At 39.2% G+C, this 25,485-nt stretch overlaps 1 protein-coding gene across 4 annotated transcripts in view; it reads left to right on the top strand.

The window, feature by feature from the left end:
* CSNK1G3 (casein kinase 1 gamma 3) overlaps positions 1 to 25,485 on the top strand; it is a 119,288-nt gene that overhangs the window by 71,905 nt on the left and 21,898 nt on the right. The window contains exons 5-11 of one of the 4 annotated variants that reach the window (XM_080677934.1): positions 95 to 243; positions 1,782 to 2,016; positions 13,373 to 13,458; positions 13,582 to 13,666; positions 16,760 to 16,908; positions 19,010 to 19,105; positions 22,466 to 22,561. In XM_080677934.1, the coding sequence (XP_080534060.1) occupies positions 95 to 243; positions 1,782 to 2,016; positions 13,373 to 13,458; positions 13,582 to 13,666; positions 16,760 to 16,908; positions 19,010 to 19,105; positions 22,466 to 22,561 (896 nt within the window). The remainder of the gene's footprint in view (positions 1 to 94; positions 244 to 1,781; positions 2,017 to 13,372; positions 13,459 to 13,581; positions 13,667 to 16,759; positions 16,909 to 19,009; positions 19,106 to 22,465; positions 22,562 to 25,485) is intronic. The other 3 variants (XM_080677935.1, XM_080677936.1, XM_080677937.1) reach the window with 3 other exon arrangements.

Below are 25,485 nucleotides of genomic sequence, written 5' to 3'. Positions count from 1 at the left end.
AAATTAATTTTTAATTGAATTTTCTAGGAAGAAAAGTTTGATATTGAAGATAAGGAAGTTATTAAAATCCTTTCTTCTTCTCCCCCCCCCTCAGATGGCATACCTCAAGTTTACTATTTTGGCCCTTGTGGTAAATACAACGCTATGGTGCTGGAACTGCTGGGACCTAGTTTGGAAGATTTGTTTGATTTGTGTGATAGAACATTTTCTCTTAAAACAGTTCTCATGATAGCTATCCAACTGGTAAGTAAAGCAGGGTGCTTTGAAGTCATTTGAACAATTGTGTGGTTCTGTAGTCACAAATTTGTATTAAAAGTTTCAAGTTTTGCTATATTATCTTGCAGAGCATTCAACTTAATACAAATGTTTCTGCTTTCATATTATTGTCTTTTTTAGGATGCATGTAACTTAAAATAACTGAATCAGGTATAGTGTTTTATTTTTATGAAATAATTAATATTTTATTGCTTTAAGATCAGAATACTCAGTTTGAGAATTAAGTTGTTTCCAGCACTTTTCATTTAGATGTGAATACTTAGAAAAGAAAACCCTCAAAAACATGGATTATAAATCTTGGTAATAAATTCTGATGGCTGAAAAAATGAGAAGTTTTCTAAATTATTTAAATTTTAATGACTCTATGGTAAAACAAATTTAGAGGATGATTTTAAGGCAATTTTGAAATAAATGTCAATAGAAGTATGCTGCAGAAGTCTTAAAATTGTTTTCTTCCATTGACTCATTAATTCCAATTCTATAAATTTGTCCAGTGGACGTATTCAGCTGTACTTAAAGGTTTTTGTGTAAGGATATTTATAATAAAGTGGAAACAACCCAAATGTACAGAAATAACAGGATTAGTTGAATAGGTTGTTAATAGCCATATAATAGTAAAGTATGCATTTAAAATAATACATACTTTTAATGCAAGGTGTGTATTAAAAGAAAGTTTCATGACCTGGAAAATGCTCATAATATATCATTAACTAAAAGTATAGGCTATAGAATATTATATATTATACTACCCAAATTTGTTAACCAACTAAAATGGCCTGAGTTTACATTATGTTTACAGTATATTTATATTGCATTGTCAATCATGATTATCACTAAATGATGCAATTTTATTTTATTTGTAATGTTCTGTTTTGTGACAGTTTGCACACTGGACATTATTTGAGAATGTGTAAAACAATAAAAATGTACTGTATAATTATTAGAGTATATTTGAAAATTTTAAAGTTTTAAGATCCTTTAAAATGTTTCATACCTAAGGAAAATGTAAAGAAAACAAGTTACAAAAAGAAGATTTACTAAAGGGTACTCTGTTAATTGTTTTTATTTAACAGTTTAGACTTTTTAAGTTTTTAAAATATAATTGTAAAAGTTGCTTGATTATTTAACTGATGAAGAATAAACTGCAACTTTGTGAATATGTCTTTATATTTTGAGTTCAAGATTTAGTATTGGTAAAGCTTTTCGATTTTATGATACAGCATTATCTTAAAGTGTTGATTAAATCAGGCTTACTGATTTGAAAGGAATTCATTAAATTCAAACATGTTCATTTATAAGTGACATTAATAGTAAAAGCAAAGAATTTTAATCATAATCAGATATATATTTGAGAAGCTATAGATTGATATGTTACTTTTAAAGCGTTGAAACAATTTCTGATTTTTTTTATGTTGTTTTTATTCTGAAAGTTGTCTTGCCTCTATCATGCTTTTTTATGCTAGTCAAAGCTTAAAGTTTATCTTCCTTCTCTTTTTAAAATCAAGATTTCTCGTATGGAATATGTTCATTCAAAGAACTTGATATACAGAGATGTAAAACCTGAGAACTTCTTAATAGGACGACCAGGAAATAAAACCCAGCAAGTTATTCATATTATAGATTTTGGTTTGGCGAAGGAATATATTGATCCAGAGACAAAGAAACACATACCATACAGAGAGCACAAGAGCCTTACAGGAACAGCTAGATATATGAGCATAAATACACATTTAGGAAAAGGTATGTGTACCTTTTGTTTGAATTCAGTAACTATGCTAACGGTGTGAGTTTCAATATTTGTTATTGTTCAGTTTTTGCAGGTTACAACTGCTTTTATAATTTTTATTTATCACATCTAGCTAGAGTTTACTTTTATTTAAATTTAATATTTATTTTATTGTTAAAAATACATTTTTGTTTATTTCAGAGAGCAAGGAGAGGGAGAGAGAGAGAAAAAAACATCAGTGATGAGAGAGAATCATTGATCCACTGCCTCCTGCACACCCCATCCTGGGGATCGAGTCTACAACCGGGGCTTGTGCCCCAACCTGGAATTAAACTGACCTCCTGGTTTATAGGTTGATGCTCAACCACTGAGCCACACTGGCCAGGCTTAATAAAACACTTTTAAAATTAGTTGTTCTAGAGCAAATGAATGACAGATATCTTTGCATTCACTATGTCTTTTTAAAAAATATAATTTGAAATGTTCAACTTTGATACAGTGAGGGTGATGCATTTGATTATTTCTGTTAAAAGGATATGAGAGAATATTTAATTCTAACTGAATTTAGTTTGTGCAAATATTTTTGATTGAGAATATAGTTCTTTGATACAGTTAGCCAGGAAATAACAAATGCCTAATATATTTAATGCTAAGAGGACATACCTTAGCGATACTGTTTACTTTTACTATGTACTAGCTATATGACTTTGGTTTCCTTATTCATTAAAAGAATAAAATAATACCAACCTCACAGGATTTCTTACAGCTTTTATTTTTTCCTAGTCCAGGACCACACATTATCATTTATTTATCATATTTCTTTAGTTTCTTTTCATCTGGAGCAGTTCCTCCCCTCTCTTTATGGTTCATGACCTTAATATTTTGGTGAAGTATAGACTGTTTTGTAGAATGCTCTCCATTTGCGTCAGTCTGATATTTCCTCATGATTATATTTTGGTATGCATTCTTAGCACAAATATCATAGAAGTGATATGTTCTCACTGCAAAATGTCAAGAGGTGCATGATGTCACTTGGTTCCAAGTATCTTGATAATTTGTGTAGGGTAGGGTCTGCTAATTTCCTCCACTTAACAGTTTCTTATTTTCCCTTTGTTATTAAAAAGTGTTTTGTAAGTTGATCTTTGAGATTTTGTAAACATGTTGTTCCTCATCATATTTTTATTCACTAGATTTAGCATCCATTGATGATTTTCTAACTCCATCAATTATGTAGTTAGTTGATATTCTGATATAAGCAAAAGCTTTCTCTTCCCCCTTTTACTGACTTCTATTGATATGGACTCATGGAATCGAACCAGCAACCTCTTGGTGCTTGGGTTGAAGTTCAACCACTGAGCTACACTGGCTGGGCGAGGTTCTTTTTATAATATATTCTTTCCCATGGAATTATTTTTGTGACTTTTTAAAAACATTCAGTTCTAAGATGTATTTACAATTGATTATTGTTAAGTCTTACGCTATGGTTGATTTTCATACAAGAGGAAACCAAACTTAAATTTATGCTTTTAGGTTCTACTTTCTTAAGGGAGAATAGACAGGAACATGCATTATCCATCATCACTGCTCAAATGTACCTCCAATATATGACCATAATTTGTACAGGACCTTATAAGTTATCTAATCCAACTTCCAACTCCTAGTTTAGCCAAGTCTAACTGTTCTCCCCAGACTTACAAGCTGTATACTGCATGTCTCTGCTTCTGCTCATTCAGAACTAAATAGCACTTGGCATCTTCCCTGACAGCTGGCCTGATAGTAGGCTCATGGTATTTTTCTTTGCAGATGTCTGAAAATACCTGAAAAATGTAAATTTGCCCTTCTTTAAGAAAAGTAAGTTTCAAACACCTAAAATTATAAAGCACAAGTTGGGTTTAGGTAGTGCTTGTGGGGAGTGCCTTTCAGTAGCACACTTTCTCAATAGATTTAAAATATGATTGGATAGATATTCAACTTTCAAAACTGTGTCTTTTATTAAAACCCGGCACGCCTATATTTAGTTGTAAGAAATTTCCATTTCATGGTAGTTATTAACAAGCTCTTTTATAACAACCAACAGAGGTCCATCACCATTTTATTGTGAGACATGAACTCACAACTTTCCTATGGCCCAGTGTTAGTTTTTTTAAAGACGATTTTTAAAATTGATTTTGAGAGAGAGAGAGAGAGAGAGAAATTGATCTGAGAGAAAGAGAAACATTGATCTGAGAGAAAGGGAAACATTGATCTGAGAGCAAAAATATCGGTCCACTGCCTCCTGCATTCCCCCAACTGGGGATGGAACCTGCAACTGGATATGTGCCCTTACCGGGAATTGAACGGGCGACCTCTTGATGCATGGGTCGACCAACTGAGCCACACTGGCTAGGCCAGGGTCATAATTTTTGTATGATTACTATTTTATATAGTGATACGTCAGTTGGAGAGTGCTAGGATATATACCTTTATCTAAGTAAGTTTAGAGAAAATGCATTTAAATAGTATTTTTTAAGATAGACTTTTTTTTTTTTTTTTTTTTTTAAGAGCAGTTTTAGATTCATAGAAATTAGGTGGAAGGTACAGAGATTTTTCTTATACTCCATGTCCCCAAACATGCATTAGCTACATTCCCTACCAGAGGGGAACAATTGTTATAATTGATATACTAGTACATACATTGATACATCATTGTCACCTAGAGTTCATAGTTTAAATAGGGTTTATTCTTGGTGTTGTATATTCTGTGGTTTTGGACAAATTTTATAATAGCATGTATCACTATTGTAGTGTCATACAGAGTAGTTTCATTTCCCTAAGCATCTTCTATGCTCTACCTAATCGTATCTCCCTCCAACACCTGGTAACCACTGGTCTTTTTACTGTTAACATAGTTTTTCCTTTTCCAGATGCCATATAGTTGGAAATATACAGTATGTAGCCTTTTCAGACGGGTATAGTTCATGTAGTAATAAGCATTTAAGACTCCATGTTTTTTCATGGCTTGATAGCTCATTTCTTTTTAGTGCTGAATAATATTCTTTTGTCTGGAAGTACTATAGATTATTTGTACACCTACTGATGGACATCTTCATTGCTTCCAAGTTTTGGCAATTAGGACTAACACTGCTATAAACATCCGTGTGTGTTTTTATGCGGGCATAAGATTTCAACTCGTTTGGGTAAATACCAAGGATCTTAATGCTGGATTGTATGGTCAGAGTATATTTAGTTTTGTAAGAAACCCTCAAACTGTCTTCCAAAGTGGGTGTACCATTTTGCAATCCCACCAACCATGAATGAGAGTTCCTATTCCACATTCTTGGCAGCATTAGCTATTGTCAATGTTGTAGACACCATTCTAAGAGATGGAAATTTGCACTTTTTGATTACATGATGTTAGAGATTTTCATATACTTACTAGAGGCCTGGTGCATGAAATCCATGCACGTGTGTGTGGGGGGGTGTCCCTTAGCCCAGCCTGCACCCTCTCCAATCTGGGACCCCTCAAGGCATGTCTGACTGCCCGTTTAGGCCCGATCCCAGTGGACATCCCACTCACAATCCAGGACTGCTGGCTCCCAACCGCTCGCCTGCCTGCCTGCCCCTAACCGCTTCTGCCTGCCAGCCAGATCACCCCCTAACCACTCCCTTGCCAGCCTGATTGATGCCTAACTTCCCTCCCCTACTGGCCTGGTTGCCCTCAACTGCCCTCCCCTGCAGGCCTGGTTGCCCCTAACTGTACTCCCCTTCAGGCCTGGTCACCCCTAACTTCCCTCCCTTGCCAGCCTGGTCACCCCCAACTGCCCTCCCCTGATGGTCACGTTGTGGCGGCCATCTTGAGTCCACATGGGGGCGACCATCTTTGACCACATGGGAGTGGCCATTTTGTGTGTTGGAGTGATGGTCATTTTGCATATTACCTCTTTATTAAATAGGGTTTGTCAACTGTATATCTTCTTTTTTGAGGTGTCTGTTAAGGTCTTGGCCCAGTCGTAATCAGGTTATTTTCTTATTTTTGAATTTTAAGAGTTCTTTATATATTGTGGATAACAGTCCTTTATGAGATGTGTCTTCTGCAAATATTTTCTCCCAGTCTGTGGCTTATCTTTTCATTCTTTTGATGGTGTCTTTACAGAGCTGGAGTTATTAATTTTAATGAAGTCTAGCTTATTATTTCTTTCATGGATTATACTTATGTTATTGTATCTAAAAATCATTGCCAAAACCAAGGCCATCTTTCTTGTGTTATTTTCTAGGAATTTTATAATTTTGTTTTTAAAAGTTAGGTATGTGATCCATTTTGGTTAATTTTTTGAAGGGAGTGAGGTCAGTATCAAAATGGGCACTTCTGTTCTTTGAAAGAAGCCAAATTTACTAGGAAATCTTTGACTACCCTAAGATCACAACATTTTTATCCTAATTTTTCTTCAAGAAATTCTCCAGTTTTGTGAGTTTTTAAAAATTTTATTTTAGAGAGAGGAAGGGAGAGGGATAGAGAGATAGAAACGTCGATGAGGGAGAAAGTATTTGTAAAATTTATATCTGAAAATGACATATCCAGAATATACAAACAATTCTTACAACTTTAGAATAAGACAATGAATAGAACTTAAAAAATGCGTTAAATATTTGAACAGACACTTAACAAAAAGATGTGTGAATGACCAGTAACATATGAAATGATGTTCAAAAATATTAGTTACTAGTGGAATTCAAATTTAATCACAGCGAGCTCATACTTCATGGCCACCAGCATGGCTAAAATTTAAAAGATTGGCTCTACTGCTAGTAAATGTTGAATAAGCTCTGGAGCAACTGGAACTCTCCTACATCGCTGGTGGAAATATAAAATGGCACTACCCCTTTGGAGAAGAGTGTAGAAGTTCATTATAACGTTAAACCTATACTTTCCATATGACACAGTAATCCACTCCTAGATATTTACGCAAGAGAAATGAAAGCATATGTCACACAAAGACTTGCATAAGAATGTTCATAACAGTTTTATTCGCAATGGCCTCAAACTAGAAGTTACACAAAGGTCCTTTAATAGGTGGTACTTAGGTGTGTGTGTTGTTAACGTTTATCAAACTGTACCCCTATAATGTATGTATTTTATATGTTAAATAATTAAATACTTCAGTGAAAGAAGTTTTCTTTTTAGAGCTTATCAAGTCTGACTCTACTTTAGAATTATCTGCTAAACTTTTAAAATGTACATTCTAGCTGGTTTGATTCAGTGAATAGAGCGTCGACCTGTGGACTGAAGGGTCCCTAGCTCGATTCCGGTCAAGGGCACATGCCTGGCTTGCGGGCTCAATTTGCAGTGGGGGGTGTGCAAGAGGCAGCTGATCAATGATTCTCTCTCATCATTGATGTTTCTAACTCTCTCTCCCTTCCTCTCTGAAATTAATTAAAAAATATATGTGAAATGTACATTCTTCTATTCCATGTTGTACCCAAAGAATCAATCTCTGGCATTAGGTCTGCTTACTTAAGGCTTTTAAAAGATTCAGGGGTTGATTCCGATTCTCGGCAAGACTTCAGAATTTTTTGGCATGACTTTTTATTCTTAATACTTCCAGTACCTAATAAAATATAATTTTAGTAATAAAAGGCATTACTGATTTTTTTTTCATGTTACCCACATCCCACATTCATTAATGGCTTTACAAAGAACTTTAAATCTATTTTACTTATTTTGAAAGTTTGCTATTTTCAATAGCATATGCTTCTCTACATTATAAAAGGCCAGGGGCCGTTACGACCTAAATGATGAGACAGATGACCGGTCACCAGGAAGTGCATGGAGCACCTCTTGGTCCCTCCCCCTCAGCCCACAAGCTCCTATCACAGCAAGGCTGGTGGCCAGCGGGCGGGGCAAAGCGGGTGCGGCGAGGTTGTTAGCCTCTGGCCTTGGGCCAGGCCAGAAGCCTAATGACCTTGCCGCTGCCGTGGCAGCTGCAGATCAGGCCTTAGGAGAGGCATGGAGAGAGAGGCAGAGCCTGATTACCAGCCACTGCAGCTGCTCGTGAGGCCCGGAGAGAGAGAGAGAAAAAGAGAGAGAGAGGCAAGGCCTGATCTGCAGCTGCTGCGGAGGCTGCGGATCAGGCCTGGAGAGAGAGGCAGGCGGCTGCGGATCAGGCCCAGAGGTAGGCCTGGAGACACTGACTGGCATAGACACCGACCAATCAGAACCAAATCTGGGTCAACTGCGAGGAGCCATTGGCTGCCTAGGAGGCAGAGCTTTTGACACTGACTGGCATAGAAACCAGCCAATCAGAACCTAATCTGGGTGAACTGCGAAGGCAGAACCTAAGGTGGGGGCTGAGGAGGGGTTTTAAGGGCAACAGCTGTTTGGTGTAAGGTGTAAGAAAGCGGTTCAATTTTTGAATGACCAGTTTGGCAGTATAGTGCATATGGCTGGCTATCAGTCCAGATAGAAGGATTATGTATTTTTGTCTGCCGAGAACATCTCCTCCTGATGAAAAAGTCTCCCCCCCATTTAAGTAATTCTATTCTATATAATCTACCTATACTACTAAAAAGGTAATATGCTAATTAGACCGGGTCGACTGGCCATCTTCCGGATGTCCGACTTCTTTCTGGACAAAGCCATGGTGGTGGGGGCCGAGGCAGAGGCTGTTAGGGGTGATCAGGCTGGCAGGGGAGGGCAGTTTGGGGCGAGATCAGGCGTGCAGGGGAGGGCAGTTGGGGGCAAGATCAGGCCTACAGGGGAGGGCAGTTGGGGCGAGATCAGGCCAGCAGGGGAAGGCTGTTGGGGACAACCAGGTCGGCAGGGCAGGGCCATTGGGGCTGACCAGGCCGGCACATGAGGGCAGTTGTGGGCGACCAGGCTAGCAGGGGAGGGCAGTTGGAGGTGACCAGGATGGCAGGGGAGGGCAGTTGGGGGCGATCAGGGTAGCAGGGGAGCAGTTTGGGGTGATCAGGCAGGCAGGCAGGCAGGCAGAGGCAGTTAGGGGCTATCAGGCAGGCTGGCAGAGGGGTTAGAGGTGATCAGGCAGGCAGGCAGGATCGATTAGGAGCCAGCGGTCCCAGTTTCCGAGAGGGATGTCCGATGTCCACAGGGATTGGGCCTAAATTGGCAGTCGGATATTCCCCAAGAGGTCCCTGATTGGAGAGGGTGCAGGCTGGGCTGAGGGAACCTTCTTATGCACGAATTTTGTGCACTGGGCCTCTAGTATTGTTATAATACAAAATAGAAGAAAAATTTCCTATTATACCACATTTTTTAGTATATGAAATGAGATATTGAAATGTCCTGTCTCGTTCTCCAGTCTCATAGCCCTGATTACTAATGATTTGATGCATATTTTTTTAGATATTTTCCTGTATTTATAGAAAAGGGACATATATCTGGTAGTATATATTTCCAAATATTCATTTTTTTTAAAAAATATATTTTATTGATATTTTACAGAGAGGAAGGGAGAGGGACAGAGAGCTAGAAACATCGATGAGAGAGAAACATCGATCAGCTGCCTCCTGCACACCTCCCACTGGGGATGTGCCCGCAACCAAGGTACACGCCCTTGACCGGAATCGAACCCGGGACCCTTCAGTCCGCAGGCCGACGCTCTATCCACTGAGCCAAACCGGTTTCGGCCCAAATATTCATTTATGTATTTAAATAGTTTGTGTTGAGTGCCTGCTCTGTGGCAGCCATTATACTAGATCTGAGGATAATGAGACAAATAGACATCTGGCCTCCTGGGACTTGCTATTTCATGGGAGCATAGATACTGATTAAAAAATAACACAAACATATATTTTTAAACTGTAGCACATGTTATAGGAGACAATTATAGAATGGTATGAAATTACATAGCAAAAATTAAAACCTTTTCTGAACCTTTAATGCTCGTTTGCCTTTTCAAAAGCATTTAGTACTGCTTAAATAGTATGATTATTCATTTGTATAGAACATCTTGCACATGAACATCCTTTTATTATTAAAGTATTATTTTTTCCTTTTATTGTTAGCATTTTTTATGTTATTTTAAGCATTTAACTTCAGTGATAAAAAAAATTGAAAAAATGCACTCAGCCAATATTTGTAAATACCTCCTTTAGTCTGTGATTGTCACTCGGTTGTGTGCTATACAATAGTTTATTACTAAGACAATAATTGCAATTTGAAAATGATAATTGTTTTTAGCAGTACATTTTTAGAGGATTATACATGTTGGGTTGTGTCTGTCAAACACAAGTGTTTTTTAAAAAACATATTATAGAGAATACTAATTGTTTTTAAAATCAATGATGTTTGTGGGATGGAAGTTTGTGCTCATAAATTTAGGAAATGCAGGGTTAAATGAAGTTAGACATTATTGGGGTTTAACGTTTAAGGTTAACATTAGGATTAATCTTTTAGGGAAAAATTCTAGTTTTTTTTTTTTTTTTTTTCAGAATCTTTCATATGGTACACTAGTGACCCGGTGCACAAAAATCGTGCACGGGGGGGGGGGTTCCCTCAGTCCAGCCTGCCCCCTCTCACAGACTGGGAGCCCTCAGGGGATGTCCTACGGAATGATGTCCCATGGGGAGTGGGCCTCAGCCGCAGTCTGGCCACCCCCTGCGGGAGGCAACTGGGCTGATCAAGGGAAGGCACCAGCCCCATGACCCCACTGCTGTAGCCACTGCCAGCCACTGCAGCCGCCAAGGTGTTTTCATCAACACGGACTCTAGTCCCTTCACTGTGAAAAAATGACAACTTTCTTTAGGCATTTTCAAGATGTATCTTTCATAGGATATGACATTTTTTTTTTTTATCCTCATCTGAGGATATGTTTCCATTGATTTTTAGAGAGTGTGGAAGAGAGAGGGAGAGACAGAGAGAAACATCATTGTGAGAGGGACACTTTGATTGGTTGCCTCCTGCATGAGCCCTGACCTGACCTGGGCCCTGGCCATGGAGGAGCCTGTAACCTAGGTACATGCCCTTGATCAGAATTGAACCCGGACCCTGCAGTCAGCAGGCCGAGGCTCTATCCACTGAGCAAACCAGCTAAGGCAGGATATGACATTTCTTAGCCCCTCTAGTAGCGGACCTTCATTTTTTCCTCCAGGAGTGTGGTGGAAAAACCCTAGACCACCTTCTTGGATTCTTATAACCCAAGTTACCAAGAACACTGCAAGTGGTGGCCTACAGGGAGGTTAGCCAATGAGCTGTCAGAAAAGGTATTTACTCTCAAACTGGTTTGGCTCACTGGATAGACCGTGGGCTTGCAGACTGAAGGGTCCCAGGTTTGATTCCTGTTAAGGGCATGTACCTTTGTTGGAGGCACATCCCAGTGGGAAGTGTGCAGGAGGCAGCTAATCGATGTTTCTCTCTCATTGATATTTCTGACTGTCTATCCCTCTCCCCTCTTCTATGTAAAAAAAAATCAATAAAATATATATTTTTAAAAAAAGGTGTTTCCTCTGCAGCTCATGCAGCCCCTGTGTTGTGTCCACTGAGCTAGGGGTGTGTCCCTGCCACCCAGTGGTGGCCACCGGGGCCTCTCCACACTCCAGAGGCCAGCAGCCATCCCCCCGTTGTGGGTGCCCGGCTGGGGGCGTGGACGCGATCCGCCACTTGGTGCCAGAGCACATGCAAGCGGCTGGGGGCGGGGTGGAAACATCTATCTCCAAATGCCCCCGAGGCCAGCAGCCAGCCCCACCATGGGCACCAGGCTGGGGGGCATGCAGGGACCTCTGGGCCGCACACAGTGGTGGCTGCCGGGGTCTCCGCATGCCCCAGAGGCCAGCAGCCAGCCCCCTGTCATGGGCGCCGGGCTGGGGGCATGGACTCAAACCGCCGCTTGGTGCTGGAGCATGCGCAAGCAGCTAGGGGCAGGGCGGGAACATGGCGACGCGGGGATGTTCCCGCCCCACCCCCAGCCGCTTGGTGCCTGCACCCATAGGCCTGGAGTGGCCTGGGGGCATTCTGGGACCCCTGTCGCTCAGGGCCTAAGCATGGGCCTACAGGCTAGGAGCGGCCTGGGTCTGGAGGATGTTCCCGGGACCCAGGCTGCTCAGTGCCTGCATATGCAAATTATCCGCCATCTTTGTTGGGTTAATTTGCATACTCGCTCTGATTGGCTGGTGGGTGTAGCAGGTGGTTAATTTGCATGTTTCTCTTTTATTAGATAGGATTCTGAATCTTTAAGACAGAGCTTTAGTACACAGTGACTATTTGACCATGGAACCTTTCCCCCCCTTGCCTTATGTTTCTGTGAATAGACTAGTGGCCCGGTGCATGAAATTCATGCACGGGGGTGGGGTGTTCCTTAGCCCGGCCTGCACCGTCTCCAATCTGGGACTCCTCGAAGGATGTCCTATTGCTGGTTTACAGGGATCGGGCCTAAACTGGCAGTTGGACATCCCTCTCACAATCTGGGACTGCTGGCTCCAGCCCCTAACCACTCTGCCTGCCTCCCTGCCTGATTGCCCCTAACCACTCTGCCTGCCGGCCTGCTCGCCCCCAACTCCCCCCCGCTGCTGGCCAGCTCGCCCCCAAATGCCCCCTCACCAGCCTGATCACTCCCAACTGCCCCCCCTGCTGGCCTGATCACCCCCACCTTCCCTCCCCACTGGCCTGCTCACCCCCAACTGCCCCCCTGCTGGCCTGCTCACTTCAGACTGGCCCCCCCCGCTGTTCTGATCACCTCTAACCGATCCCCACTGACGGCCTGCTCACCCCCAACTGGCCCCCCTGGCGGTCTGCTTACCCCCAACGGCCACTGCTGTCCCATCCTGGCCTGATCACCCTCTGGCGACCCAAGGTCCCAGCCCCTCCTTTTTTTCTTTTTCTTTTTTTCAGTGCCTCCTTGAGCAGAGGCCAGGGCCGCTGGAAGCAAGTATCTAGGATTTACTTACCTTCTATAATTGAAACTTTGTAGCCTTGAGCGGAGGCCAGGGCCGGCCAGGGCGGGCAGGAAGTTTGGCTTCCTCCATTTCCGGGGCAACCCAAGCCTCCTGCTTGCTCCAGCTCTGTGGTCGGCTGTCATCTTGGTTGGGTTAATTTGCATACTCGCTCCTGATTGGCTGGTGGGCATGGCTTGTGGGTGTAGCGGAGTGATGGTTAATTTGAATGTTTCTCTTTCATTAGTGTAGATATCTCAGGAGAGAAATAAGTCCTCAATAGCATCTCCAGAAATATAGCATATTTTAAAGATGTATGATAATTTTAATGTAAAAACATTATTGTTTAACTAGATAAGACCTTGTCACATATAAGCACTAGATCTATATTATGTATTTATATACTAAACTTTTAGGAATTAATCGGTATATAACAGAAGAATTAGTTCTCCATTCTTGCATTCTTAACTGGAAGAGGCAAGTGAAATTTATGTTCTTATATTTCAGAACAAAGTAGAAGAGATGACTTAGAAGCTTTAGGTCATATGTTCATGTATTTTCTTAGAGGAAGTCTTCCTTGGCAAGGTTTAAAGGTAAACATTTTTACGTTGCCTTATTGAATTTTAGAAATTGTTAATATATTGTGATCCAGTCTTCCAAGTATTTAATTTTAAAATTACCACTTTCTCAAGGTTTTTTTTCTTCCCCTGTTTTAGGCTGACACACTAAAAGAGAGGTATCAGAAAATTGGAGATACAAAACGAGCCACACCAATAGAAGTGTTATGTGAAAATTTTCCAGGTAATGAATAATGCCACATTGATCCATATGCTCATACACAGGAGCCAGAACTGTTAATCATTGTTTAAGTCTATAAGTACCTTTTTTCATGTTTTAAAAAAATGAGCTCAAAGTATTATGTAAAAGATGTCAGCATTTGACTCACAGACCACAGGGTCAGTTTCTATATTAGCTTTGTTAAGAAAATCCCATCTTTAGTAATGCAGACCAATACCAGCTGAAGTAATATTTTCTTCAATAAAATACTTGTAAGAAGTTAAAATATTTGGAAGGGGGGTTGGGAGAAAGGAGGGAGAGAGATCAACCAAAGGACTTGTATGTGTGCATATAAGTATAACCCAGAACCCATGGACACAGTCAATAGGGGTGGTGAGGGCATGTGTGGGGGCGGGGGGGGGGGAAGGGGAGGGCGAGTGGGGAGAGGTCAATGGGGGAAAAAGGATTCATATGTAATACTTTAAACAATAAAGAAAACAACAAAGAATTTAAAAAAATATTTGCTAAGAAATACCAACTATAAAGTTTCAGTGTATAATGTTAGTCATTTGAGTCTCATTGTCCAACTCAACGTAGGTATATGATGTACGATTTAGTCCAGTTTTCAAAGTACCGTTAAAAACTTCCTACCCTTATTACCTTTAGGCTAATTTCATATTAAGGAGCTTTATGAGAATAGTTTAGCTTTCATGTAGATTTATGGTGACTCAAACCAACAGAAACTTACTTAAGATTTCTAAATCAATTAAGAATTAAGAATAAAAAATAAATAAGAATAATGTGTTGCTAATGTATTCAAATACCTGCTGAGATATGTGCAATAACATTGAGAAAACAGAGAAGCAAACTTGAAGATAGGATGAATTCAATCTCACTTTGATATCCACAACTTTGCCTGTATAATGCTGACATTATTACTCTAACTAGAGGCCCGGTGCTTGAAATTCGTGCACAGGGGTGTGTGTCCCTCAGCCCAGCCTGCACCCTCTCCAATCGGGGACCCCTCGAGGGATGTCCAACTGCCCGTTTAGGCCCGATCCCAGTAGGGGATCCCTCTCACAATCCAGGACTGCTGGCTCCCAACTGCTCGCCTGCCTGCCTGCCTGATTGCCCCTAACTGCTTCTGCCTGCCAGCCTGATCATCCCCTAACCACTCCCCTGCCAGCCTGATTGATGCCCAACTTTTCTCCCCTGCCAGCCTGTTTGCCCCTAACTGCCCTCCTCTGCAGGCCCTGTCACCCTTAACTGCCCTCCCCTGCAGGCCAGGTCACCCCTAACTGCCCTCCCCCGCAGGCCTGGTTCCCCCCAACTGCTCTCCCCTGCAGGCCTGGGTCTCCCCCAATTTCCCTTCCCTGCAGGCCCGGTCGCCCCCGACTTCTTTCCTCTGCCAGCCTGGTCCCCCCTAACTGCCCTCCCCTGCAGGCTTGATCACCCCCAACTGCCCTCTCTTGCAGACCTGGCCCCTGCCTACTGGCCTGATCGCCAACAACTGCCTTCCCCTCCAGGCCTGGTCCCTCCCAACTGCCCTCCCCTGCTGGCCATCTTGTGGTGGCCATCTTTGACCACATGGGGGTAGCCATCTTGTGTGTTGGAGTGATGGTCAATCTGCATAGTACTCTTTTATTAGATAGGATAGAGGCCTGGTGCACGGGTGGGGGTGGGGGCCAGCTGGTTTGCCCTGAAGGGTGTCCCGGATCAGGGTGGGGGTTCCCTTGGGGTGTGGGGTGGCCTGGGAGAGGGGCCTGTGGTGGTTTGCAGGCCGGCCATGCCTCCCGGCGACCCAAGCAGAGGCCCTGGGATCTGGGATTTATTTATTTTCTGTAATTGAAACTTTGTAGCCTTGAGTGGAGCCAAGCCTCCTGCTTGCTCCATGGCCGCAGCCATTTTTGTTGGGATTTATTTATCTTCTATAATTGAAACTTTGTAGCGGAGGCCAAGGCAGGCCAGGCCTGCAGGAGCTTGGCTTCCTCCATCGCTGGGGGCAACCCTAGCCTCCTGCTCTTACCAGCTCCAGCTGCCGCCTTTTTTGTTGGGATTTATTTATCTTTTATATTTGAAACTTTGTAGCCTTGAGTGGAGGCCTGGGCCCACCAGGGTGTGCGGAAAGCTTGGCTTCCTCCATTGCTGGGGAAACCCAAGCCTCCTGCTCGCTCCGTGGCTGCTGCCATCTTGGTTGGTTTAATTTGCATACTCGCTCCTGATTGGCTGATGGGCGTGGCTTGTGGGTGTAGCAGAGTGGTGGTTAATTTGCATATTACTCTTTTATTAGATACGATAATATCAGCAGTATAATCTCTGGTAGCTCTTTCCCAAGTTGGCTATATTATTCATTGTCAGCAAACTTTAATTATGTTTTTCTTTTTTAACCTAAAACTAAAGGGTTAAAAAAAAATATTTGTTGCTAGTACTAGCAGTTTATGTGTAGGCAGATTGAGTGCAAGTTAAAAAGCCTATATAAATTTCTACAAGAAAAATGGTGGTGCCAAAGTAAATTAACCAGATAACTAGCTAGAAAGTGGAATAGTGAGATTCACCATGTGATCAAGGTCACTGGGTGCCACTTTCACTGCCCATTGAGCTTTGTGTGATCCTGTTCTTATTGGCTACCAGGAATGAATTGAATCAGAAAAGCAGCTAGGTGCAACCTATTATCTTTTACTACAGTGATTTTTTGTGCTTCCATGGTGAAACATGGTTTTGCTTACCATTTTCCTATTGATTTTTATGTCTTTTTCATTCTGGAGAGTATGACCTTTAATGTATCTTTAATACATTAGAATTTTAATGGAATGCATGATTGTTAATTATATGACCAGAAATTAAAAGAAGAATTAAACAGCTTCTGTGTTATATTTCTGAGGATTATTTTGCTAGGTCAATTGGTTCCAATACTGCTCATAACCAAGGTTAGAAATTTCCTCCCTTTTAAAAAAATGTCATTGTAATTAAATTTATAAAATTTTAAATTGCAATATAGAATTTTACTTTTTCTACTGTATGCTTTCCATACTGTATGCTTTTTACACACTTAAATAATTTTGTTATTAACGAGTATGTAGGTAAGTATATTCAAAATAATTTTTATTTTCTTTCTAGAAGAAATGGCAACATATCTTCGTTATGTAAGAAGGCTAGATTTTTTTGAAAAACCAGACTATGACTACCTAAGAAAGCTTTTTACTGACTTGTTTGATCGAAAGGGATATCTGTTTGATTATGAATATGACTGGATGGGTAAACAGTTGGTGAGTACTCTCGGCTATACAATAAAACTAGTGGCCCAGTACACAAAATTTGTACATGGTGGGGGGAGGGTGTCCCTCAGCCTGGGCTACAATCTCTCCAATCTGGGACCCCTCAGGGGATGTCCAACCAGCAGTTGGCCATTCCTCTTGCAATCTGGGACTGCTGGCTCCTAATTGCTCACCTGCCTACCTGCCTGATCGCCCCTAACCACTCTGCCTGCCAGTCTTCTCGCTCCCAACTGACCCCCCCCCCCCCCTGCTGGCCTGCTCACCCATAACTGCTTCCCCCTGCTGGTCTGCTCGCCCCCAACTGCCCCCCCTGCCAGCTTGCTCGCCTCCAACTGCCCCCCCCCCCCTTCGCTGGCCTGCTCGCCCCCAAATGACCCCCGCTGCTGGCCTGCTTGCCCCCAACTGCCCCCCCTTGCCAGCCTGCTTGCCCCGAACTGCCCCCCCGCTGGCCTGACCGCCCCCAACTGCCCCCGCTTGCCGGCCTGCTCACCCCCAACTGCCCCCCTGCTGGCCTGACCGCCCCCAAATGCCCCCGCTGCTGGCCTGATCACCCCCAACTGTCCCCCCCAGCCTGCTCACCCCCATCTGTCTCCCGCAGCCTGCTCACTCCCAATTGCCCCCCACTGCTGGCCTGCTCGCCCCCAACTGTCCCCCCCTGCCGGCCTGCTCGCCCCCAATTGCCCCCCCCGCTGCTGGCTTGATCACCCCCAACTGCCCTCCCCTCCTGGCCTGATCATCCTTAACTGTTTCTGCCTCAGCCCCACCACAATGGCTTTGTCCAGAAGTTCTCCCGGTCTAATTAGCATATTACCCTTTTATTAGTATAGATATTTTATTGTGTTTCCCCCCCACAGTATAGATCCTTCAACTGAAAAGAGTTGAAAACAAATACTTTTGAAAAAGGGTTCATTTTATTTCCTTTTTAGGGACAGTTTAGGTAACACAATACTAATATATTATCCTTTGAATTTTATAAATACCCTACATTTGGACTCCGCTTTTTAGAGTGATTTTTCAAACTTTTCATCCCTGATTTAATTCTTAGTGTCAAATATACTTTTTTTTGGTCTAATATTCTAGTGATTACTTTAAATCAGTGGTCGCAAACTCATTAGTCAACAGAGCGGCAATCTGCGGGTCGCGAGCCGCAGTTTGCTGACCATTACTTTAAATGATCAGCTAGTTTTGTTTTCTGTTTACTTTAGCCATCTTTTAAAATATTTGTAATTTAAAAATATTTTAATTATTCTAGCAGTTCTGTTATCTCTTGGAATAGATTGGAGTAAGTTTTTAAAACTGTACCTAAGTTTTTATAACTTAAAAAATATTCTTTATTATAACTGTAGGATTGGTGCTTAGCACTTAAAGAGACACATCATTATATTCTTTCTTTGAAGAGGTGATTTCTGAAACATCAAATATGTATTCTCACTAATGTTTTTTAATAAGTAAGAATGTTTTACAAAATTTTCTTTATTTGTGGCTCACTGTTAACAAGTTTTTATCTATATTTGGAACCACTAACCTTTCAAGTTCCAAGTATTTTTGAGCAGTTCATTTACTAAGTGTTTAATGTATATTTTTCTTAAATGCTAAGTGATTTGAATATACATGTTATTTATGGTGGAAATTCAAAGAAACTTTGATTAAAGAATTTATATTTTGAATTGTACTTGAAAATTAAAGTTTTATAAGCCTCTTCTGAGTGACAATATGTAATTTTAATAGTTTATTTAAAAAAGTTGTTCCCTTAATAAATAATTTGTTCTGTTTATACTTTAACTTTGAAAATGAGAAACATGAAGAGATATACTTTCATATTTTTGATATTAAAAAGTAGTTTAGAAGAAATGATAGCATTAGAAGATCTTTTGTTGTTATATTAGTAAAAATAAATACTTGATAAAGCATTTAAATATTCTGAAAACAGTTTAAAGAGTAGCTGTGTTGTCTTTGTTAGCTTTAATATATTTGAGAATGATGACTTTTTTTAAGGCCTTACTTTCTTCCTTGAGTCTTTTAAACAGCTAAATGATATTATGTAAAACTTCTGAAATAGGTTGTATTGATGCTAATTGCTGTTGTGTTGCAGCCTACTCCAGTGGGGGCAGTTCAGCAAGATCCTGCTCTATCATCAAACAGAGAAGCACATCAACACAGAGAGAAGATGCAACAATCCAAAAACCAGGTTTGCTGCCCCTTTAGATAAGAAATGTCTTAGTTTGCTTCTGTATTGTCTTCTGACAGTTTATAAATGCATTTGGTGTTTTATCATGTCCAGGTGACTGCTTTATATGTGTGTGTGTGTATTTACATGTGTGTGTGAGTGTATATATACACAGGTATATACATATTGAAAGAATGAAATGCATGTTTTTTTTTCAACAGATAAAATACTATATACACACGCACTAAGAATTGAAAATACATATTTCCCCTATTATTCACTATTAACTTAATTATAAATTTATAATTTAGTGGTATAAAATGGTATAATTTTGAGCAACATTTGACATTATATTAGAATAGAAGTATTTGGATATCTTATTGGAATGAATTGTAATAGCAGTTGATCCTTCTATCTATAGTCTAGCTTAATAAATTATTTACTGAGTTTCTAGTATTTGAAAGTCACTATTTTACATGTTGCAGAAATGCAGAAGTAAGTAAACAGTATAACCTATAAGAAATATTTTGTAATGAGTGGCTAACATTTCACTCAGTCTCTGTAATCATTCACACCTGGATATGGTTTAACCCTGGGCAAATTACTTAATCTCTCAAAGCCTCAGTTCTGTCATCGATAAAAGAGAAATAATGCATGTTAATTCCTAGCATATAGTAAGCCTTCAATAAATCTCAACGCTCATGGTTGGTGTTATTGTTATCATGATTATTACAATAAATTCACAAATAAATACATTACAAAGCAGAATAAGTTCCATCGCATGAAGTCTATTAATGAAGTGCCATGGAAGATCATTAGGAACTATAAAGATTTTAGGAGAATGTGGTTTTTGAGATGAGCTTGAAGAATGCATGACATTTTCAAAGGCAGATAAAGGAATAAAAACATTCTAGAGAGAGTGAACAGTATAAAATATGAAGCAGAAATTTACAGATGTAGACTTTGAAGAACAGCAAGCAGTTCAGTTTGCTTGGAGCAGAGAGTAGGTCCAAGATAATGCATAGAAGATGGATTTCCTGAGTTAAGGTGATTGAGAGCTGTTGAAATTTTTGAGCAATGTTTTCACTTTCTCATTTTTTAAAAAGTTTTATTGGAGCCGTCTTTAGCATAAGAAATTTTGTTATCACTCTGAGTTAAAAAGTGTCTTTAGTATTTTTGATTTTAACCGTTTTTAGAGAAAGATAATGGTTTATCCTTTACACCTTTCATCCCATCAGAGTTCTTTCTAGTGAGGGTTAAACAAGAGATGAAAAATCAAAGGAAAAAAACACAACTTGTTAAAAATCATCACAAAATAAAGTGCTAATTTTAGGGGATATTTAACGGTATTCTTTAAAGTACAGCCAATTTAAAAAGTTTAGTTTTAGAATTTTGCCTTAGAAAAATTGGGACAATAAAGGGTCTTGCATATGAATTAATTCAAAATATAAATTACAACTTATTGATAGCTAAGTGCTCTGATAGATGCTGTGTATAGAAAGAAATGGCTCAGAAGTCAAGACTCAGACTTGGTATTTAATAAGTCAGTTAGTATATCAAATGTACTTTGGAAGAAAATTACTAATTCATATTCTCTGAACATTTCCACTTGAGCTGTTAGGTATTATAGTAAGTGAAGCTCTTCTTTTGTTGTTGAATTAAACTTTTAAAATATTTTAGGGCTTAATTTTCTACATGTTTCAGACATGTCTTACTAGCTAGATTGTTAGATCACTGAGGGTGGGAACCATATGTTATTCATGTTGTCGTCGTTTGACTAAATGTAGGGAGTCTGTTTTTTTCTCCCCTGGAAATCCTTTAATATAGCTTACATATTGAACTTGAAACCTGGATATGCAGACTGTCATCATAATAGAAAAAAGTTGTATATCTAGAAAAAAAGTTCTTAAATATCTGTGAAGCAGTAAACAGTTTTAAGTTGTATGAGAAACTCATAGTTCACAATCCCAAAAGAAGAAAAATTAATTCTTTAAATGGCTAAAACGTTCACTATGTCCCAAGGTAAACAATTTGTAACCTAGAGTCAATGCTTGAAGTTTAGTGGATCCTGATATTTTATAAAAAGTGTGGGTGCATGTAAATGTTTATTCTACTATCTTCTTAAAGAGGTCAGTGACCCCCAAATGTTGCCTTTTGTCCCTGGGCAACATTTAGATATTTGTCTCAACTTTAACATCATTTTCTTTCTCCCATCCTGTTCAGATTTTATCTCATCTAATTTATTTAATTAAGCTACACATCTGCTAAATTCTGGTGATGAGTTTGGAGAATTTAATGAAAAGACATTATAAAATCATCATTATTTTATGATTACATACTTCATACCACAAAGTATGTAATTTTGAATTGTGCAATTTAATTTAGGGAACTTAGTGCCTGAACTTTTATTCATTGTGTCTACTTGAATTTTAATATCTCTTCTCCTCCCAAAGGGTTTCTCTCACCACTGATATTCTTAGGCTCCCTATAAACCAATGTGCATGGCCCTGTATGGCAAGATTTTCTTGACTTTGAAAAAGGAAGTAAAGAGCACCAAAGGCTTTAGAACATGATGTAATTGTGTTAAGGAGCTAGGTAGTGTTATTGGAGAAGCAGTAGACTCTGAGTTTGAATCTTTGCTGTACTCCTTGCTACCTCTGTGATTTAGGGAAGTGTTTAACATCTCAGTGTCTTCATCAGTAAAATGAGGATAATAAATATATCAGCCTATTTCAGAGAAATGGGTTCCTTAATTTGAACCAGATAAAAAGAGATTAAGGAAGCATATCTAGGATTGTTACTCTTAAAAATTGTCATATTCTCATAGTATTTTATATAGCACTTTTAACTTTTCAAAGAACTTCTCTGTGTTCTCATATTATCTTCACAATCAGAAACAGGAGAGAAAAGTTCTCTAGAATATTAGGAACAACTATTTAAGTACTATTTATTTTTCCTTACCTTGCTAGAAGTTGTTCTTCATCAGAAAACTAATGAGAACCCCTACTATAGAAAATACAGTGAATGGTTTTTTAGTTCGCTCATGCTTGATTCCATGTGCTTTCTTGGGCACATCATTTTTACCTCCCTGTTCTTTGTTAATTTCATTTATAAAGTTAGAGGGTGGAGTCTGTGACATCTAAAGTCTTTTCACTTCTAAAATTCTATGGTTGTATTTTATTTTTATGGTTGATCATGACATAATTGTAGCAATTTAATTAAAATCTCTCCACATGCAGTATCATTGCATCTGACTCAGAATAGTAAGGATATTTTAAAATTTCCTTTTATACGTTTGTTTTCAATATTATAAGGATGAGATGTTTAACATATTGGGTTTTTCTTCTTCCATCCATGCCACATGCATTAAATAAATGGCAGTCGGCAGACCACAGGGCAGCTTGGGACTCCCAGCAGGCAAATCCCCACCATTTGAGAGCTCACCTTGCAGCAGACAGACATGGTGGCTCGGTACAGGTATTTTCTGATTTTTGCATGAGTGATTATTTCCCAAATTTATACCACTAACCCTTTTTTGGAACTCGTGGCATGATTTCATATCCTAATGAAAAACTTGTTGCTGAACTCTCCATAATTCTGTTCCTTTGTATTTAACCAAAAAGCAAAATTAACATGGTCTAGGAAGACCAACAGAGATACTGAGATTTTGCCTTTGTCCATTTTTGTAAGTACATACTGCAGGTTAGAAAAACAAACTGCATTACTTGAAATATGTGCTAAACTTGAGTTTTCAATAATAAGCTCAGTCTTTTAAAGTAGAGTTAGGTAATAGAACATTTTTTTTATCTTTTTCCTTTTATTGACATGTCTCCTTCAAACTCTAGTCAGTTAAGTAGATATCTAATTTTTTTCATCCTAAATATTCAGAATGTACTTTCTGATTAATTAGTCAAATAAACATACCCCTAATTTTTCTATAATGGTATATTTTGTTTGTACTTGTAGAAAATATCAGATGGAGAAAATAATTTCAAGGACAAGTATTTATTAAATATTCTCAATTTTCTGGATATTTATGAACATTTAAAGCACTCATTTTTTTTGATGTGTTTTCTTTCCCTTTTCTATACACTTAGAGATAGCTACAATATTTTGTCCTCTCAAGCCCCCTAAGTTTTAGTCTTTTATGTGTATTATAGAAATGGGGAAAGATTACTGAGTCTCTTAGATCTTTTAAAATGTTGGCTTAAGGTAATCTAAATGCTGGTTTCAAGTAATTGAGATCATAAATGTTATTTCAATCTATTTTAATATAGAACCTTTTAAAATTTTTTGAATTTTTTCCTCCACATATTTCCATTTGAAATACACACACACACATCCATCCTACTGAATCTATGCGATGGATTTTATTTTTTCTTGATTTGAATTTTAAAATTTAGTTCTTGATTAAATCATATAAGTTCTCATGTTTTTCTCACCATTAAATTTTAGAGGTAATTTAAATTATATAACCAGTATTTTTATAGGAATTTGTAGTCTATGGAACTTTTAGTTACGTGTAATAGAGGTATTTGAGTAGTTCTTTTTTTTTTTAAGCATATTTTATTGATTTTTTATAGAGAGGAAGGGAGAGAGATAGTTAGAAACATCGCTGAGAGAGAAACATCTTATCAGCTGCCTCCTGCACAACCCCCACTGGAGATGTGCCTGCAACCAAGGTACATGCCCTTGACCAGTATCGAACCTGGGACCCTTGAGTCCGCAGACCGACGCTCTATCCACTGAGCCAAACCAGTTAGGGCAGTAGTTCTATAAAACTTTAGAAAGAGGGACTCAGAGGCAAGGATGCCTGAATTGTAAAATTTTCAATGATCTCAATTCATATAATTGGAAAAGTTAATTGAACAAATTATATTTAATTTGCATAACTCAAGCTGGGTTGTGTATGTACTTGTATACATTCGCATGTCTCTAAGTGTTGTATGTTGTAGCAAGTGTTTTCTGAATACTCAGGGAAGTCTGTCACAGAGGGCAAATGAGTTTGATTATATTGGCTCATCACTTCAGTTACTTATGTTCTATTTTTTCACATGTTTTCAGACATATTTGAACTCTGCTCATTTCTCATCATCTCTTTAAAACTGTTCTGCCTGTAGAGCCTACATCTGGCTTCATTCTAATACTGAATAAGTGATTAGTTTTACTTGCAGGAATTTTAGTAAAATATAGGTAAAACCATACATTTTACACTATTTTCATTAACTTCCTCAATATACTGAGTTGCTTTCAATGTGGCACCACTGAGGTGGTTCCAGTTGACATGCAAGATTAAACCTCTTGTCATTTTGACCTACAGAAAGATCCTCAAATATTCTTTATTACAGATGTGCTTTTCATAGGAACTGAATCATGGAGTCTAAATTTGAGCTCCTTGTCTTTCCAGAATTATTATATAAAGGGTGGGGCAAAAATAGGTTTACAGTTGTTCCTATGGAAAATAGTACAGTAAATAATAAAACAAGAATAAACTGTTTGCATACTCACAGCTGTAAACCTATTTTTGCTACACCCTGTGTAGTATGGATCAGACATATAGCTTACCAAGTTGATTTCATTGTGGTTCAGAGCACAAGTTCTGGAGTTAGATTTGAGTTCAAATTCTGTGCCTTAGATTATTTTAAAGTATTTAGCATAGAGGCAGGGGCTTAGGCAGTGCTAAAGAGTAGAAGAATCTATTGCTTTAAAAATTAAGAAACTTGACTAATTCATCTCTGGGAAGCAAAGTGTAGAGGTTCAGCCAAAAGAAAGCATTGTCAAATGCTATCTCTTTAGAGAGACCATGTTAATTCACTGACCAGAAGGATACGGCTATATATCTAATAATTTTTTCCACTCAAGAGACTAAGAATACTATTCAGATATCTAAAGACTTTAATATGAATCTGTTCTTGGCTTGTATGTGTTATGGAGAAGCTCCTAGAGGAATCATATGTGTCCCTCTCTGCTCTCCTTAGAATCACGGGTAATTAATATGGCTGAAAAACTTAGACCTACCACTTTCAGTTTCTGTCCATTCATTATTTAGCAGATATATACATATAAATGTCTACTAGGGTTTAGGCACTGTGCTGGATTCTTTGAATGAAAGGAGGAATGACAGATATATGGTACCTGTCCCTGGAACTTTTAGTCAGTGGGGGAAGCTAATAAATAAGCATTGTGATAAGTGGAGAAAACTTAAGGGGGAGAGAGAGAGAAATTGAAGAACTAAATAAAATTCAGTCAAGTTGGTGTGTATTGAGAAAGGAGACTGAGAAGTAGGCAGGAGACAAGTCATGAAGGCTCCTAACAGGTCTTGTTATTTAATTTGGACTTTATTCTGAGTATATTGGGTAGCCATAAGGAGAATTAGATAGGGAACTAACTTGATTATATAG

The sequence above is a fragment of the Plecotus auritus genome (genome assembly GCF_963455305.1).
Source record: "Plecotus auritus genome assembly, chromosome: 7".
Taxonomy (NCBI): Eukaryota; Metazoa; Chordata; class Mammalia; order Chiroptera; family Vespertilionidae; genus Plecotus; species Plecotus auritus.
This window is presented reverse-complemented; position numbering and strand designations above follow the sequence as displayed.